Source organism: Schistocerca cancellata, chromosome 1, assembly GCF_023864275.1.
Source record: "Schistocerca cancellata isolate TAMUIC-IGC-003103 chromosome 1, iqSchCanc2.1, whole genome shotgun sequence".
Classification (NCBI taxonomy): domain Eukaryota; kingdom Metazoa; phylum Arthropoda; class Insecta; order Orthoptera; family Acrididae; genus Schistocerca; species Schistocerca cancellata.
Window position 1 is genome coordinate 859248089 of NC_064626.1, and position 16865 is coordinate 859264953.

The 16865-nt window shown below is 44.2% G+C and overlaps 1 protein-coding gene across 1 annotated transcript in view; it reads right to left on the reverse strand.

Annotated features, from left to right (window-relative positions):
* Positions 1 to 16865, reverse strand: part of LOC126189073 (Parkinson disease protein 7 homolog) — a 147107-nt gene that overhangs the window by 70440 nt on the left and 59802 nt on the right. The window contains exon 2 of the mRNA XM_049930913.1: positions 7234 to 7395. Within this exon, the coding sequence (XP_049786870.1) occupies positions 7234 to 7395 (162 nt within the window). The remainder of the gene's footprint in view (positions 1 to 7233; positions 7396 to 16865) is intronic.

Genomic DNA, 16865 nt, shown 5'->3' on the forward strand with positions numbered 1-16865 from the left:
ATGGCAGCCAGTGCTGGATTCCAGGCGGCACTCAGTTGAAAACTTGCATCCCTGTTGATAAGATTGTCCGCCGTGCGAATATGTATAGTCTCCTTAATAACACATTCCCAGAAAGATGACGCTGGGGATAAAATTTCCGTCTGTTCGTAAAGCATACGATATCCCATGTCCAGGCAATGTTCCGCTACCGCTGATTTATCAGGTTGCCCCAGACGTTGTTGTTTTTTTTTTTTTTTTTTTTGTGGTTTTAGGGCGCACAACTTCAATGGTCATTAGCGCCCTGACTACTCTAAGAATGCAACGCGAGGCACATGTTGACAACAACAACTAAAAGGGAGAACACGATAAAAACCAGACTGACAGGCATAGGATTAAAAACAGCATCATCAAATGTCCTTAGAGAGGTTTGTCAAATGGATAAAACGAAGAACACGAGCTGCTGCTCGTGGATCATCCGCTAAAATGGCATCGAAAGTACTTGGCAGGTTAAGATCTAGACGCAGTGTGCTAAAATCTGGACAGGACATTAAAATGTGTCTAACTGTCAGCAAGTGCCCACATGGGCAGAACGGCGCCGGCGCAGCCGTCAGCAGATGGCGATGGCTCAACCGGCAGTGTCCAATTCTTAACCGGGCCAACACTACCTCCTCCCGCCGAGAAGGGCGTGAGGAGGACGTCCAAGCCACGGGAAGAGGTTTTAAGGCCCGAAGCTTGTTGTCTGTAAGTGCAGCCCAATCGGCATGCCACAGCGATAAAATGCGCTGACAAATGACCCTGCTAAAATCGGACGAAGGGACACAACAAGAAGCTGTCCGAGGCTGGAGGACCGCAGCCTTGGCCGCGGCATCTGCAGCTTCGTTCCCAGGGACACCGACATGGCCAGGAACCCACATAAAGCTAACCGGAGAACCGACGTCCACCAGCTGCTGAAGAGAGCGTTGGATCCGGTGTACGAAAGGGTGAACCGGGTACGGATCACTGAGGCTCTGGATGGCGCTCAGGGAGTCGGAGCAGATGACATAAGCAGAATGTCGGTGGCGGCAGATGTAAAGAACAGCCTGGTAGAGGGCAAAGAGCTCAGCTGTGAAGACCGAACAATGGCCATGGAGCCGGTATTTGAAACTTTGTGCCCCGACAATAAAGGAACACCCGACCCCGTTATTGGTCTTAGAGCCATCTGTATAAATGAAAGTCATGTTGATGAACTTCGAACAAAGTTCCAAAAAACGGGAGTGGTAGACCGAACTGGGGGTAACCTCTTTTGGGAGCGAGCTGAGGTTAAGGTGAACGCGGACCTGAGCCTGGAGCCAAGGTGGCGTGTGGCTCTCGCCCACTCGAAAGGTTGCAGGGAGTGAAAAATTAAGGTGTTGAAGGAGGCGACGAAAGCGAACTCCAGGGGGTAGCAGGGCAGAGACATACAACCCGTATTGACGGTCGAGAGAGTCGTCAAAAAAGGAACGATAAGACGGGTGGTCGGGCATTGACAGTAGCCGACAGGCATACCGACAAAGCAGTATATCGCGCCGGTAGGTGAGTGGCAATTCGCCAGCGTCAGCATGAAGACTCGGTACGGGACTAGTATAAAATGCTCCGATCGCAAGTCGTAAACCCCGATGTTGTATGGAGTTGAGGCGGCGTAAGATGGATGGCCGTGCAGAGGAGTAGACGAAGCTCCCATAATCCAGCTTGGAGCGGACGATCGACCGATATAGATGAAGTAGGACGGTTCGATCCGCTCCCCACGACATACCACTGAGAACACGGAGGACATTTAAAGAACGGGTACAACGGGCGGCCAAATATGACACATGTGGAGACCAGCTAAGTTTCCTGTCAAATGTAAGGCCTAAAAATTTGGTTGTCTCCACGATTGGGAGAGCAATGGGACCTAGTCGTAAGGACGGTGGGAGAAACTCTTTGTAGCGCCAGAAGTTAATACAGACCGTCTTCTCGGCAGAAAAGCGGAAGCCATTGGCGACACTCCAGGAGTAAAGACGGTCAAGAGAACGCTGAAGACAGCGCTCCAGGACACGTGTACACTGCGCGCTGCAATAGATGGTAAAATCGTCCACGAAAAGGGAGCCTGATACATCAGCTGGGAGGTAATCCATTATTGGATTGATCGCGATGGCGAAGAGAGCGACGCTCAAAACTGAGCCCTGTGGCACCCCATTCTCCTGGCAAAAGGTGTCGGACAGGATAGAACCCACACGTACCCTGAACTGTCGATCCATTAAAAAGGAACGAATAAAAAGAGGGAGGCTACCGCGAAGGCCCCATGTATACATGGTGCGGAGAATGCCCACCCTCCAACAGGTGTCGTAAGCCTTCTCCAAATCAAAGAACACAGCCGCGGTTGGGCGCTTCCGCAAGAAGTTATTCATAATGAAGGTCGACAAGGTAACCAGATGGTCAACAGCAGAGCGGCGCCTACGAAATCCACATTGTACATTGGTAAGTAGGCGTCGAGACTCGAGCAGCCAAACCAATCGAGAATTAACCATTCGCTCCATCACTTTACAGACATAGCTGGTAAGCGAGATAGGTCGATAACTGGAAGGCAAGTGCTTGTCCTTCCCCGGCTTAGGAATCGGGACAACAATAGACTCGCGCCAGCATGCGGGAACATGTCCCTCAATCCAGATGCGATTATAAGTACGAAGAAGAAAACCTTTACCCGCAGGAGAAAGGTTCTTCAGCATCTGAATATGAATAGAATCAGGTCCTGGAGCGGAGGACCGTGATCGGCCAAGTGCGGTTTCGAGTTCCCGCATGGTGAATGGGGCATTATAACTTTCACAATTCGAGGAGCGGAAGTTAGGTGGCCTAGCCTCCTCTGCCTGTTTGCGGGGGAGGAAGGCAGGGTCGTAATGAGCAGAGCTCGAAACCTCTGCGAAAAAGCGGCCGAAGGCATTGGAGACAGCCTCAGGGGCCACAAGGACGTCATTCGCGACCTTCAAGCCAGAAACTGGTGAGTGGACCTTAGTGCCAGATAGCCGGCACAGGCTACCCCAGACAACAGAAGGAGGAGTAAAACTGTTGAAGGTGCTTGTGAAAGCAGCCCAGCTGGCTTTCTTGCTTTCTTTGATAATACGACGACACTGAGCACGTAATCGTTTATAATTGATACAATTCGCCACTGTAGGGTGGCGTTTAAATGTGCGTAAAGCACGTCGACGAGCACGTAAAGCGTCTCTACATGCTGCGGTCCACCAGGGGACCGGTACGCGACGTGGAGAAGAAGTAGGGTGAGGGATGGAATATTCAGCAGCAGCGAGAATGACTTCCATGAGATGTGCGACCTGACGATCGCAGCTTGTGAAGGTTTGATCCTGAAAGGTCGCCCTGGAAGAGAAGAGCCCCCAGTCTGCCTCGGAGATGGTCCAACTAGAGGAGCACGGAGAGGGGGTATGCTGCAGGAGATGGATAACACACGGGAAGTGGTCGCTCGAATATGTATCAGAAAGTGCATACCACTCAAACCGGCGTGCAAGTTGGGGAGTACATATAGAGAGGTCTAAATGGGAATAGGTGTGAGATGTGTCCGAAAGAAAAGTAGGGGCGCCAGTATTGAGGCAGACAAGATTGAGCTGGTTGAAAAGGTCTGCTAACAAGGAGCCCCTCGGGCAGGATGCTGGAGAGCCCCAAAGGGGATGGTGGGCATTGAAGTCTCCAGTTAACAAAAATGGTGCAGGTAGCTGAGCAATAAGTTGCATCATGTCTGCCCTGGTAACGGCAGATGACGATGGAGTGTAAACGGTACAAAAGGAGAACGTAAAAGTGGGGAGAGTAATGCGGATGGCAACTGCCTGCAGGCCGGTGTGCAACATGATGGGATCGTAGTAAATATCATCCCGGACCAGCAACATAACCCCTCCATGAGCTGGGATACCTACCACAGGGGGTAGGTCAAAACGCACAGAGGTGTAGTGTGCCAAGGCAATTTGATCGCATGGGCGTAGCTTCGTTTCCTGGAGGGCTACAAGGAGCGGACGGTGCAAGCGGAGCAGCAACTTCAAGTCCTCTCGGTTGGAGCGAATGCTGCGAATATTCCAGTGAATAAGTGCCATCGTAAGAAAAGGAAGATGAAGGAAGGGGTCACCTCGAAGGCCGCTGAGGGCCTGGCTTCGAGCGTGCACTGCCGCCGCTATCAGTAGGCGGACAGTCATCGTCCATTGGGTCTATAGGTTCATCGGCCATCTCGGGAGGATGGCCGGGAGGGGGAGCTTCCTCCGCTGGTAAACGGCCAGATGTACGGCTACCAGCGGTGCGGCAAGGCGAAACGGATGACGGCCTGGCGCGGCAACCGCTGGGTGGCGCAGGAAAAGAAATGCGCCATGGCAGAGAAGGAGAACTGTGCTTCCTATGAGCCTTTTTGGAAGGACGTTTGGTGGAAGTACCGGTCGAAGGCTGGGAGGTCGAGGTACGTAGGAAGTCTGCACGGGATGGTTCCTTCTTGAAGGCCCGTGCATCTGACTTCGGGGTCTTCGTCTTAGCAGAAGCTGATGAAGGGGCTGGTGTCTGTGGGGTGATGGGAGGAAGAGGAGACGTCGACCGCGCGATCTTAGCACTGGCCGAACGGACGACCGTGGTGCTGAAGGTCAGATCGCATGTCTGGGTTGCTACCTCCCTGGTAGTCCGAGGAGAGGCAAGGACAGTACTGTATTTCCCCGCTGGGAGCAGCGCGGGCTTCCTACTAGCCAATAGCTTGCGAGCAGCCGAGGTGGACACTTTCTCTTTGACCCGAATTTCTTGGATACAGCGTTCTTCCTTATAGACAGGACAGTCGCGGGAGGATGCGGCATGGTCACCCTGACAGTTCACACAACGAGGAGACGGAGGTGGACAGTCACCCTCATGGGCATCCCTGCCACAAGTGACACATTTAGCCGCATTGGAACAAGACTGTTGAGTGTGATTGAAACGCTGACACTGGTAGCAGCGCGTAGGTGTCGGGACATAGGGGCGAACAGAAATAACCTCGTAGCCCGCCTTGATGCGCGATGGCAGCGTAACACTATCTAAGGTCAAGAAAAGTGTCCGGGTCGGTACAAGGTCATTGTTGACCTTTTTCATGACCCTATGGACAGCCGTCACGCCCTGCTCAGCGAGGAAAGATTGAATCTCCTCGTCAGTCAATCCATCGAGGGAGCTAGTATAGACTACACCACGAGACGAATTCAAAGTTCGGTGGGCCTCCACCCGGACAGGGAACGTGTACAGGAGTGTGGCCCGAAGCAATTTTTGTGCCTGAAAGGCACTCTCAGTTTCTAGTAATAAGGTACCGTTACGCAACCTGGTACAAGATTTGACAGATCCGGCTATGGCATCTACGCCCTTCTGGATAACGAAAGGGTTGACAGAGGAAAAATCCTTTCCGTCCTCAGATCGAGAAACGACGAGGAACTGTGGGGCAGGCGGTAGTACTTTTGTCACTGGTGGCTGGTCACGTTTCCGTTTTTGGGCAGAAGTCGAAAGCGATGGAGTAGAATCCATTGCGGAGGAATCCCCCATGATTGCCAGCGTCTCCGATGGCGCACTCCTTCCTTGTGGGGACCCTCTCAGAGGGCACTCCCGCCTTAGGTGAATGTTTACACCTCAGGTCACACCTCCCGAGAAACAGACGGAGGGACCAATCGGCATGGTCAGAAGGTATCAGCTCAGGCAATCACCCCTCCCTGGGCCTGGCCTTTACCAGGGGGTACGCACGTGCCTTACATGCCTACCCAGGGCGGGGACTTACGCGTTACCCCGTCACCGGCTACGCGTGCGAACGCGTGGGTCGGCCTTCAGGCACGCACAGGGAGGAAGGAAGAAGAGGAAAAAGAAGAGAGAGAGAGAGGGAGAAAGAGGACAGACTGTCTCAAACGCTGAGGCGGAGACCAGAGAAGGCAAGGAGAAGAAGGCAATGAGAAGGCAAGGAGAAGAAGGCAATGAGAAGGCAAGGAGAAGAAGGTAATGAGAAGGCAAGGAGAAGAAGGCAATGAGAAGGCAAGGAGAAGAAGGCAATGAGAAGGCAAGGAGAAGTCAAGGGAAAGAGTAAGGAAGACAGTGAGGTGGAGAAGAGCAAAGAAATGAACCAACAAAAGGAAGGAAGAAACGAAAAGTGAAAAACCAAAAAGACCACAATCATAGGTCGTGGAACTGTCCGTCTCCGGACGCAGGCGCTAACTACCCCCGTGAGGGGGATGGACTCCTTTTAGTCGCCTCTTACGACAGGCAGGAATACCTCGGGCCTATTCTAATCCCCGGGCCCCAGGCGTGAATGACGATGATGTTCGACGCAACATTCTTGCACGGTTCGGAATGTCTGTCCAATATAAAACTTTCCACATTGGCATGGGATTTTGTACATGCCACGTTTTCTGAGGCCAAGGTCGTCTTTGACATAGCACAATAAATTCTTCAATTTTGCTGGTGGCTGAAAAACACACTTGACGTCGTGCTTTTTGAGGATTCTTTCTATTCTCGAAGACATGCTGCCAAAATAGGGCAAGAATGCTGTTGCAGTGGGTGCCTCCGCATCTTCATATACATCCCTGCTTCGAGTTTGCTGAGAACATAATGCATGGCATATCTGCCTTTCGGAATAGCCATTCTGTTGGAATAACTTTACCAGCATACAGACAACGGATAGTGTTCTGTATAAAGTTACATAAATGCTTTGTTTAAAGTACTCTGTGAAAACAGTTGAAGGGAGTAGTAGTAGTAGTAGTAGTAGTAGTAGTAGTAGTAGTAGTATGTTTTAAGTAGCTGGTTTTCTTCTAATGTACATAAACATGTACAAATTAACTGAGAAACAATTGTCATAATATCAGTATGAACAGATTGGCACAAATCCCAATTTACTGCTAGTATACTTTAAGAAGTAGCCTGCAGTAACTGCTCTACGTTGTTATGTATATAACTTTTGATAAATCAGCGGTCAAGCTAAAATACTTTAAAATGTCTTTGACCACAATGTCTCAATGGCTATTTTTAATCCATTTTAAAATATAACATGATTCATTGCACATTTCTGTGGGTCCCCCTCATTATGTGATTTACAGAGTACAATGTGTGAATGAATAAATAAATGAAAGTGTTTTCATATTTTTCCACTGGAAATATAGAAGTAACGCTGTTACAGTTAATCAAAACAGCTATTATTTCTTGTATGATGGTGTTTATTGCAGGATTCAATCATATAAGCTGATAATCTTCTAAACTACTGTATTTGGAATTAATACATACTGCTGCAAGATTCTTTGACCCTCCGAGGCCACCAGGAAGCACCACTACATCATATGGTCCTTTCTTAACAGCGTCCACCAAACTTAAATCTGGGCACACTACAACATCACGACTGCATTTCACAGGGCTGTTTCCTGCCACCCCAGCCACAGTGACATTTACCTGTAAACACAAGTAACATGAACTGTTGAAAGAAATCAATGTATCATGAAATGATATCCAAAAGTGCATAAAACAAACAAGAATAAATTCATGAAGATAATAACAACAAATTAAACACTGCACCATGAGTAGCTATGCAGTGACAAACATACCACTGCATCTAAGTTCTGAAATATAACACATACACAAGTGTTGTAACCAAGTAAAACCAGACTTCCTAGATAAAAAAAGCACCAATCCTTATGATACATAGAGAAATTCCTTTGCCACCAAACAACAGATATGGAATCACTTGTGCCCTTTCCGATTCAGCCGGTAGATGTTGCACAGACACACTGACTAACGATATTTTTGTTTTTCCTAATTTTCCAATATGTCAGTGTGGTCCTTACACGATTTGTACATGTGAGACAGTAATTTGTGCAAAGAATTTTTTGTGAAGGCAAGTGTTCACCACTTGAGTGAAGTTTTCTATTTGAAGCCAAACAATGTTTTTGCAAAGTATCCTACTTGAGCACTCTATGTGAATTTTACACCAAGCACTCCACAATCTATAATCAGTTGTCTCTTCTTTGAGGGCTTCCAATGTGTTGTTACTGTTACTTGGAATACTCTCATGAGCAGAACCAATGATTGTGAACTGTCTAAATACGAGGCTTGGCAATGAGTGAGCAACAATGGGCTAATCGGTGCACAAAATGTAAGTATTTACAACTTTAATAAATACACTTTCTGGGCTGCAGGTTCCAAAAATGCAATTAAACTAAGATACTTTGGCAAACCATTACAAAAGTGAGCATTAACTCATTTCACTGTTGTGGTTTATGCTGGTAGAGAAGCAGTGGCAAAAAAATGCTGCTTTTGTTTACACAGAGATGAAGGTTTCCAAACACTTAACTGTTGACAGATGTTGCATACCACTACTCCTGATCATAATTCACTGTTCTGCCATACACACATCTCTTAAGTCACTAGATAAAGAGCTGTTGTAAACTAGAAGCTCATAAAACTGGTGAGTTGTGTTGCAAACAATTTCTCTTTGGCACAATCTAGTGTGCAAATACAAAATCATTTAAGCAATATTCAACACAAACTCCCTTATACAAAATGACAAGCTGAAACTATGATCCAAGCCCTGCATGAAATTCAGACATCTGTAATCAAACAAACAACACTATGCCCAGAAGAGGATAAACACTTTGAAGTCTGAAGGTTACTGGTCCTTCAAGAGCGTAGTTCAGAAAAGGATACTATGAAAATGTGTGCCATGAAAACCACACTCCTCAGATCACTTGGAAATTTAAAACCAGTGAAAGACAGATTATCATTATTAATACTCTGCCATCCGGTGACACCACAGCGGTGTCATTTGCGGAATAGTGGTCAACAGCCGGCGACACCACAATGGTGCCGTCAGCATAGTATTGTACAGTGGCCAGCGACAGCACTTCATTATCTTTTGCATTCTGTTGGTGTTTTGTTTAGGTAAAAGTAAGTTACACAAGTCAAGAAGTTTTTTTGTTTTTATAAGTACTTGTGCCCTTTCACCATGGCAGACGAAAGAGATGACGGAATTATTTACGATGAATGCATGGAGCAAGATTTGGAGGTTGCCACTACATCACGTACATCTCACCATGATCCGGTTGACAGACTTTCCTATCACATAAAGCAACACCAACTAATAGGCCTAAGAACTTCCAAAACAAATAAATGAAAACAAAGAAACTGCCATGTATGTTCCAAAAACAAAAAAACAACAAACGTAATATGCAAGTCTTGTGGAGCTGTGTTACTTCTTGGAGACTGTTTTGTTGCATATGATATGAAAGAGAAATACTAAGTACCAAAGACAATGCAAATAAACAAAAATATGAGACAAACAAATTTTGTAGTTATTTATGTATGCATATCTCCAAAATTTCATGAAAGTAGGGGAACAGGGTTGAGAACTTATGAGGACTAACAATGAGATTAGTAAAATCTAACAATTTATAATATCCTGATAATGTCAAGAACGGCCAGTGAGAAGCCAAGTAATCAAAATTAGTGGTGCCAGTGCCAAGTGAATAAATTTGTTTGAGATGTATGGACGGCAAAGTGTCAACAACCAGACCTACAAATGATAATTACGGATCAGATTACAGGGGGTGGATAACTTTTGGGACATACTGATTCAAAAGCTGGCCACAATTCCCAAACATGTGCAAATTTTTATAGGTGGCTTCAGCACCCGAGTACATTGAGGAAAAATGTTCAGGAAAATCATCAAAAGTTATCCACATGGGAACCAAGCCAAAGCAAGAGACTGCTCAAAGAGTTCCAGGAAAAAGGTCATGCCACGGAATTGTGACTTCACAAACACGAAAAAGAGTGACTGAGGCAGCCAACGAACTTGCAGAAACAAAGCACACTCCTGATGGAAAGATGCTGGCAAGTTTGTCATCAAAGAGAGATTTTGTAACTGAAAACAGTATTGCTTCACTAAATCAGAAAGTAGTTGGGAAACCTACAAAATCCCTTACTGATAAGACAGAACAAAGTTTTGAAAGAAATGAAACCAGACAATACTACAGCATATTCAAAAGGGAACTCATGAGTTGCAACATCCAGCTAAGTGCTTTCAAAAAAAATGATGGTTCTCTGGTGACTGAAACAAAGAAATCTATTAAACTACGAAAACCCCTAAAGTCCCAGTGAAACAAAGGAACCCATACTCAGATTCCAGTATCCACACTATCCAACAAATACGAAATCAAATGAAACAGTGCCAAATTTTAAAAAAAGATGACACCAGGAGAAAACTCAGCAGTTTTGGAAGTCTGGAAATATACCAACTGCAATGCTCCAAAAGCAAACAGAATTTGGAATGCAGATTGGAAAATACCCCTGATCCATCTATAAATATCAAGGGAACTTCAAGAAAAGTCACTCACAAGCCAAAGATATCCATAATAGGTGCAAACACTAACTGTTAGTCTTTGTAAACTTTAAGAAGGAATGCAGTTTGTTATTGATAGACCCTGATGCCTTGTTAGACAACTTCAAACACTTTCTGTTGAACATAATTGCTGGCCACAATCACAGCCAATCTGGCAAGACACAAAATCCAAGTTACATTCTTAGGATGTTACACTATTTTCACTAGGAACAGAAGTGCATGTAGGTGACATCTCTGTTGCTACTCGAACTTAAAAGGGATTGTGGTGAACTGTCTACCTTTTGCCAATGACACTGGCATTCAGTGAAATAAAGAAGAAAATACTAGGATCCAAACCAACCTGCTACAGGAAATTGCCAAACTGCCTAACAGGTATCCTTCGAGCAAACAGAGGTAATGATCAACATCAATGGTGTCCCACAAAAACCCATTCAAAATATGGGGACATCAATACAAAAGAAATTAGAGGAGATCATAAAAAAATAAAGTTTAGACTAAGAAGCATTGCATAGAGGAATACATGGACTTGAGACAACCAATCAGACATCACAACCCAAGCACAACAAAAATAGGTTCCCAAGATCAGGATAAATCATGCACTAAACAACAGTTCTGAAGCCCGTATTTCTGTAGTCAGCCAATATTCTGCATCTGAGTGGTACTCATCATCATCATCATCATCATCATCATCATCATCATCACCACCACCACCATCACCATCATCTTTATCATCTTTGACAGTTTCCAGCCTCTGGCCAGGTCTGTATGGAACATATGCCTCTCCATCGCATTCTGTCTTGCCACCATCTCTCTGTCTTCACCTTGGTCCAGTCTTCTCCTTTCTTCTGGATGTATTCCTCTACTCCTTTCAGCTATATGTCTCTTGGTCTTCTCCTCTATTCTCTTAACGTGTCCATAGCATCTCAGCCTTGATTTCTCTATCTCCTCCTGTAATGGTTCCACCTTCATTAACTCTCTGATCCTCTCATTTCTTAACCTGTCTATCTGTCACTCCAATACTGTTTCTCAAGAATTTCATCTCACTAGCTTGTACTTTGCTTTTCTCTCTTCCTTTCATAACCCAGGTTTCTGATGCACATGTCAGGATTGGGACATATTATGACCTGTATATAACCTTTTTACTGATTTGGGGTACATCCTTGCTCTGCATCAGGCTTCCGACACTCTTCTGAAATGCTTCCGCTTTTCTCCCCCACTCGTTTATTTCTCTGTCTTTTTTTCCATCTTCCTGTATCAGGCTTCCTAGGTTCTTTAAACTCTCCACTCTCCTCAATTGTTCCTCCAGTTGTTCCTCTCTCCTTTTTTCTTGTTGTGATAATCATCTCACTCTTTCTTATACTAAATTTCATCCCATATTCTTGTATTATTCATTCCCATGTGTCCGATTGCTCTTGTGCCTCCTCCTCCTTATTCCCCCAAATCATCAGATCATCTGCAAACACCATAGCTTTCGTCTTCCTTTCACCAATTACTTGTGCTACTGTACTCATTATATCATCCATCACTACAATGAAGAGTAATGGTGAAAGTGCACTCCCCTGCCTCAAGCCATTCTTCTGTTCAGTCCAAGCTGAGCTCTCTTCTTCCAACTTTCACACAGCTCACACTTCCATGGTACATTTCCCTAATCCTCCAAATAATCTGTTTTGCTACTCCTCTGTTTCCCAGGGCTTTCCACACTTTGCTTCTACGTACACTATCATATGCTTTTTCACTGTCCAGGAAGGTAATTAGTAAATCTATTCCATATTCATAGTTCTGTTACTGTAGTTGTTTTACAGCAAAAATTAGGTCCAACATGGACCTTCCTGCTCTGAAGCCATGTTGCTATTCTCTCATTCTTCCTTCTAATTTTGCCCGAATTCATGCTTCGAAAATTTTCTCAAAAATATTTGCACAATGACTCATCAATGTATCCCCCGATAGTTCTTCCACTCTTTTCTATTTCCCTTCTTAAAGATCGGGACAATTATTCCCTTCTTCCAGTCTTCTGGGATCATCATCTGTCTCCACACATTACTTGATATAACCATTGTATCCCCACCTCTCCTGCTGCTCTCACCATCTCTACACTTAGCTCATCCAGACCTGGTGACTTCCCTCCCTTCATCTTCCCAAATGCCTCTTCTACTTCTCCCCATGTAAGGTCTTTTTCTATTTGCTGTTCCTCCCTTTTTTCTACTCGGCTTGTTCCCCCAAGGAGAAAAAAGAGGAGGAACAGTGATACTAAGAAACTCTAATCAATGAAGAGCATAAAATCATTAAAAGAGTCTACAGTCATAAATTCAATGGACAATGTAATACTCTGACTTGACAACTCCTTTTATTGTACAAACTTGACAGTTTTACACATTTCTACTTGAAGCATCATCAGAATCTGTCAGACAAAGAGATACAAATGAGCAGTAGTACTTTTTATTACATTTACTGATTCTTTAGATTTCATAGAAAATAAATGTGTGCCTCATACTAGTACTTTCACATTAGTCCATAGAACATTTTATTACATCTGTAGATTTCATTTATTTTACCAAAAATGTACACTTGATACTAAAACTATCTAAAGCTACACTATGTGATCCAAATTATCCAGGCACCGGCTGAAACTGACTCAAGTTTGTGGCACCCTTCATTGGCAATGCTGGAATTCAATATGGTGTTGTTCCATCCTTATCCTTGATAACAGTCTCGCAGGCATACGTTCAATCAGGTGCTAGAAAGTTTCTTGGGGAATGGCAGCCCATTCTTCATGGAGTGCTGCATTGAGGAGAGGTATCGATGTCACTCGGTGAGGCTCGGCACGAAGTCGGTGTTCCAAAACATCCCAAAGGCGTTCTTTAGGATTCAGATCAGGACTCTGTGGAGGCCAGTCCATTACAGGGATGTTGTTGTTGTTGTTTAACCACTCTGCCACAGGCCGTGCATTATGAATAGGTGCTCAATCATGTTGAAAGATGAAATCGCCATCCCCGAATTGCTCTTCAACAGTGGGAAGCAAGAAGGTGCTAAAAACATCAATGTAGGCCTGTGCTGTGATAATGTCACGCAAAATGAAGGGTGCAAGCCCCCTCCATGAAAAACCCGGCCACATCATAAAACCACCGCCTCTGAATTTTACCGTCGACACTACACACTCTGGCAGATGACATTCACCATACCCACACCCTGCCATCAGATTGCCACATTGTGTACTATGATTCATCACTCCACCCAATATTTTTCCACTGTTCAGTCATCCAATGTTTCCATTCCATACAACCAAGCGAGGCGTCGTTTGGCACTTACCGGCATGATGTGTGATTTATGAGCAACTGCTCGACCACGAAATGAAAGCTGTCTGACCTCCTGCCTAACTGTCATAGCACTTGCAGCGGATCCTCATGCTGTTTGGAATTCCTGTGTGATGGCCTGGGTAGATGTCTGCCTATTACACATTACGACCCTCTGTAACTGTCGGCGGTCTCTGTCAGTCAACAGATGAGGTTGGTCTGTATGCTTTTGTGCTGTATGTGTCCCTTCATGTTTCCACTTCACTATCAAATTGGAAACTGGGGATCTAGGGATGTTTAGGAGTGTGGAAATCTCATGTACAGACATATGACACAAGTGATAACCAATCACCTGGCCACGTTCAAAGTCCGTGAGTTCTGCGGAGCATTCCATTCTGCTCTCTCATGATGGCTAATGACTACCGAGGTTGCTGATATGGAGTACCTGGCAGTATATGGCAGCACAATGCACGTAATATGAAAAACATATGTTTTTGGGGGTGTCCAGATACTTATCACATAGTGTATATTCAAAAACCTGTCTTCACAAATGCCACCCAATTGCCACAGCTTGTTTTACTAAAGCTGGCCTTTGTTGTCACTAAACGGAGCCACTCTTGTACACTGGAAATAATGAGATACTGTGTGCCTATGTCCTCTTAACACAACAAGTTTCACTATTATATATGTATGTATGTATGTAACATCTTATGCTCTATAAGATAACTTTTCATTTGTGTCTTTATCTGGTTGATTCTGAAGATGGCTAAAAGCCAAAATATGTAAAATTGAAAAGTTTCTACAATTACAAAAAAAAAAGTGATCAAGACAGAGCAGTACATTGTCTAATAAAAGACTCCTCTAAGAGCTGCAAAACAAAAGAGCACAAAATCATTAGAGGGCTACTGCTTTCCAATTACAACAAAGACTTTCATCAAAAAATACAACAAAGATGTTAACAATAAAGTAGGAAATTTAATAGAAACAAGGCACAAAACAAGGGCAAAATTCTATTTTTACAGTTTTACCTTCAAGTTCTTTTCATGAGATGTACATAAGAGGAAGCAATAGATTGGTTGATTCTTCCAGGAATGTACACTCTGAGAATATTTACAGTAAATCACACTGTGATACACAACACCTTTCTTCTAGCACCTGCCACTAGAGCTAGGTGAGTATCTCCACTTGTATTCACTCTTCCTAAACAAAATTTGAAAGCTAACTTCTTCAAGGGTGGACTACTTTTCCCAAGGATTCATCCAATAATCCTTGCACTATCAATTCCTCTGTATACAAACTTCCAGATATTTAGTGTGTGTGACTGCCTTGAGATAGAGTTCAGCAATCACGCAATCATAAAACACTAGAGATTTTTGACTATTTATGCACAATACATTGCATTTGTTTATTCTGAGAGTCAACTGCTAGTCTCTGCTCTAGGTATTTATCATGTACAAGTCTTTCTGCATTGCACTACAATTTTCTAACACTGTGACTTCCCTGCACACAGCAGCAGCATCTGCAAACAACTTCATGGAGCTTCCAATGTCATCCATTAAACCATTTATATATATTGTAAATAGTAATGGTCCTAGAACACTCCCTTGGAATATGAATACCTCTCCACTGCAAATGTCATGCTGTTTTATTTCCTAGGAACTCACCAATCCAATCACAAAGATGGCCCTGTCTGATATTCCATACGCTCATTTTTTCTATTATTATTACACAATGGCACAGAACTGTACTGAAAGCCTTACAGGAACAAACTTTGTACCAGTATCTACTGCTTTCTAGGTCTTTTGGATAAGCAGGGTGAGCTGGATTTCACATGATCATTGTTTGCAAAGTCTATGTCGATTCCTACAGAGGAGATCTAAGTCTCCAGAATGGTCATAATATGCACATGTAAAATGTGTTCTAAAATTCTACAATAGACTGATGTCAATTATAGTATACTCTTTATTATTTGGGGGAGATTATGTGCAAATAATCCAAACTTCTGTTTGAAAGTTTATCTAAGCTTCTGTGCATATGTACTGTAGGCCTGTTTATTTCTTAAAATAATCTGTGATGTTGGTCTGCTTCCAAGAGGAGTTGACTTTTTTTCACACAGCATTTCAAATTTTTCTTGCAGCAATAATTTCACTGTACTTTAACTCCCTTTGGCCCACATAATCTAAAACATCCAAAAATTGCAATGCTGTGCAATACCGACAAAGTCATTGTCTTCATTCTGACTTTCACATTCACTGTCTTTTTCCTAGTTTTTTTGTGAAACAACAGCCACAATTTTGGCTCACTTACATAGTGGAAGCCGTGTTCACATGAGTCTATCTCCAGCCACTCATTTAAGTTTACTTCACTGACATCTTTAAAACCATTTACACCCGTCACATGATTCATTATTTGTGCAACTGTCATTCCTTCATCACTGAAACAATGAAAATCACTTTCTGCTATATCTGGACAAATGATCAAACTAGTAAATGTGGCTTGACTTGCTGCCAGGTGTCTAAAATGCCACATATGGCATCTAGAATTGTCAATTTCTTGCAGAAAACTACCAAACTATCCTCATCAACTAGCATTCTCAATAGGACAGCCCATTAGCACTGTTTTACCAGTGCAATTACGGCTTGGTTCCGTGGTTGTATAATAGCTGTCAAGTTACGGGGTAAAAACTTACTCACATGAGACCATCATCAGGTACAGCACTCTCACTGGGATGTTTTTTTTTTTTTTTTTTTTTTTTTTTTTTTGTGGTTTTAGGGCGCACAACTTCAATGGTCATTAGCGCCCTGACTACTCTAAAAATGCACCGCGAGCCACAAGTTGACAACAACAACTAAAAGGAAAAACACAATAAAAGACAGACTGACAGGCATAGGATTAAAAAACTTCATCAAATGTCCTTAGCAAGGTGTGTCAAATTGATAAAACAAAGAACACGAGCAGCTGCTCGTGGGTCATCCGCTAAAACGGCATCGAAAGTAATAGGCAGGTTAAGATCGAGGCGCAGTTGGTTAAGATCGGGACAGGACATTAAAATGTGTCTAACCGTCAGCAAGTGCCCACATGGGCAGAACGGCGCCGGCGCAGCCGTCAGCAGATGGCGATGGCTGAACCGGCAGTGTCCAATCCTTAACCTTGCTAAAACGACCTCCTCCCGCCGAGAAGGGCGTGAGGAGGACGTCCAAGCCACGGGAAGAGGTTGTAAGGCCCGAAGCTTGTTGTCG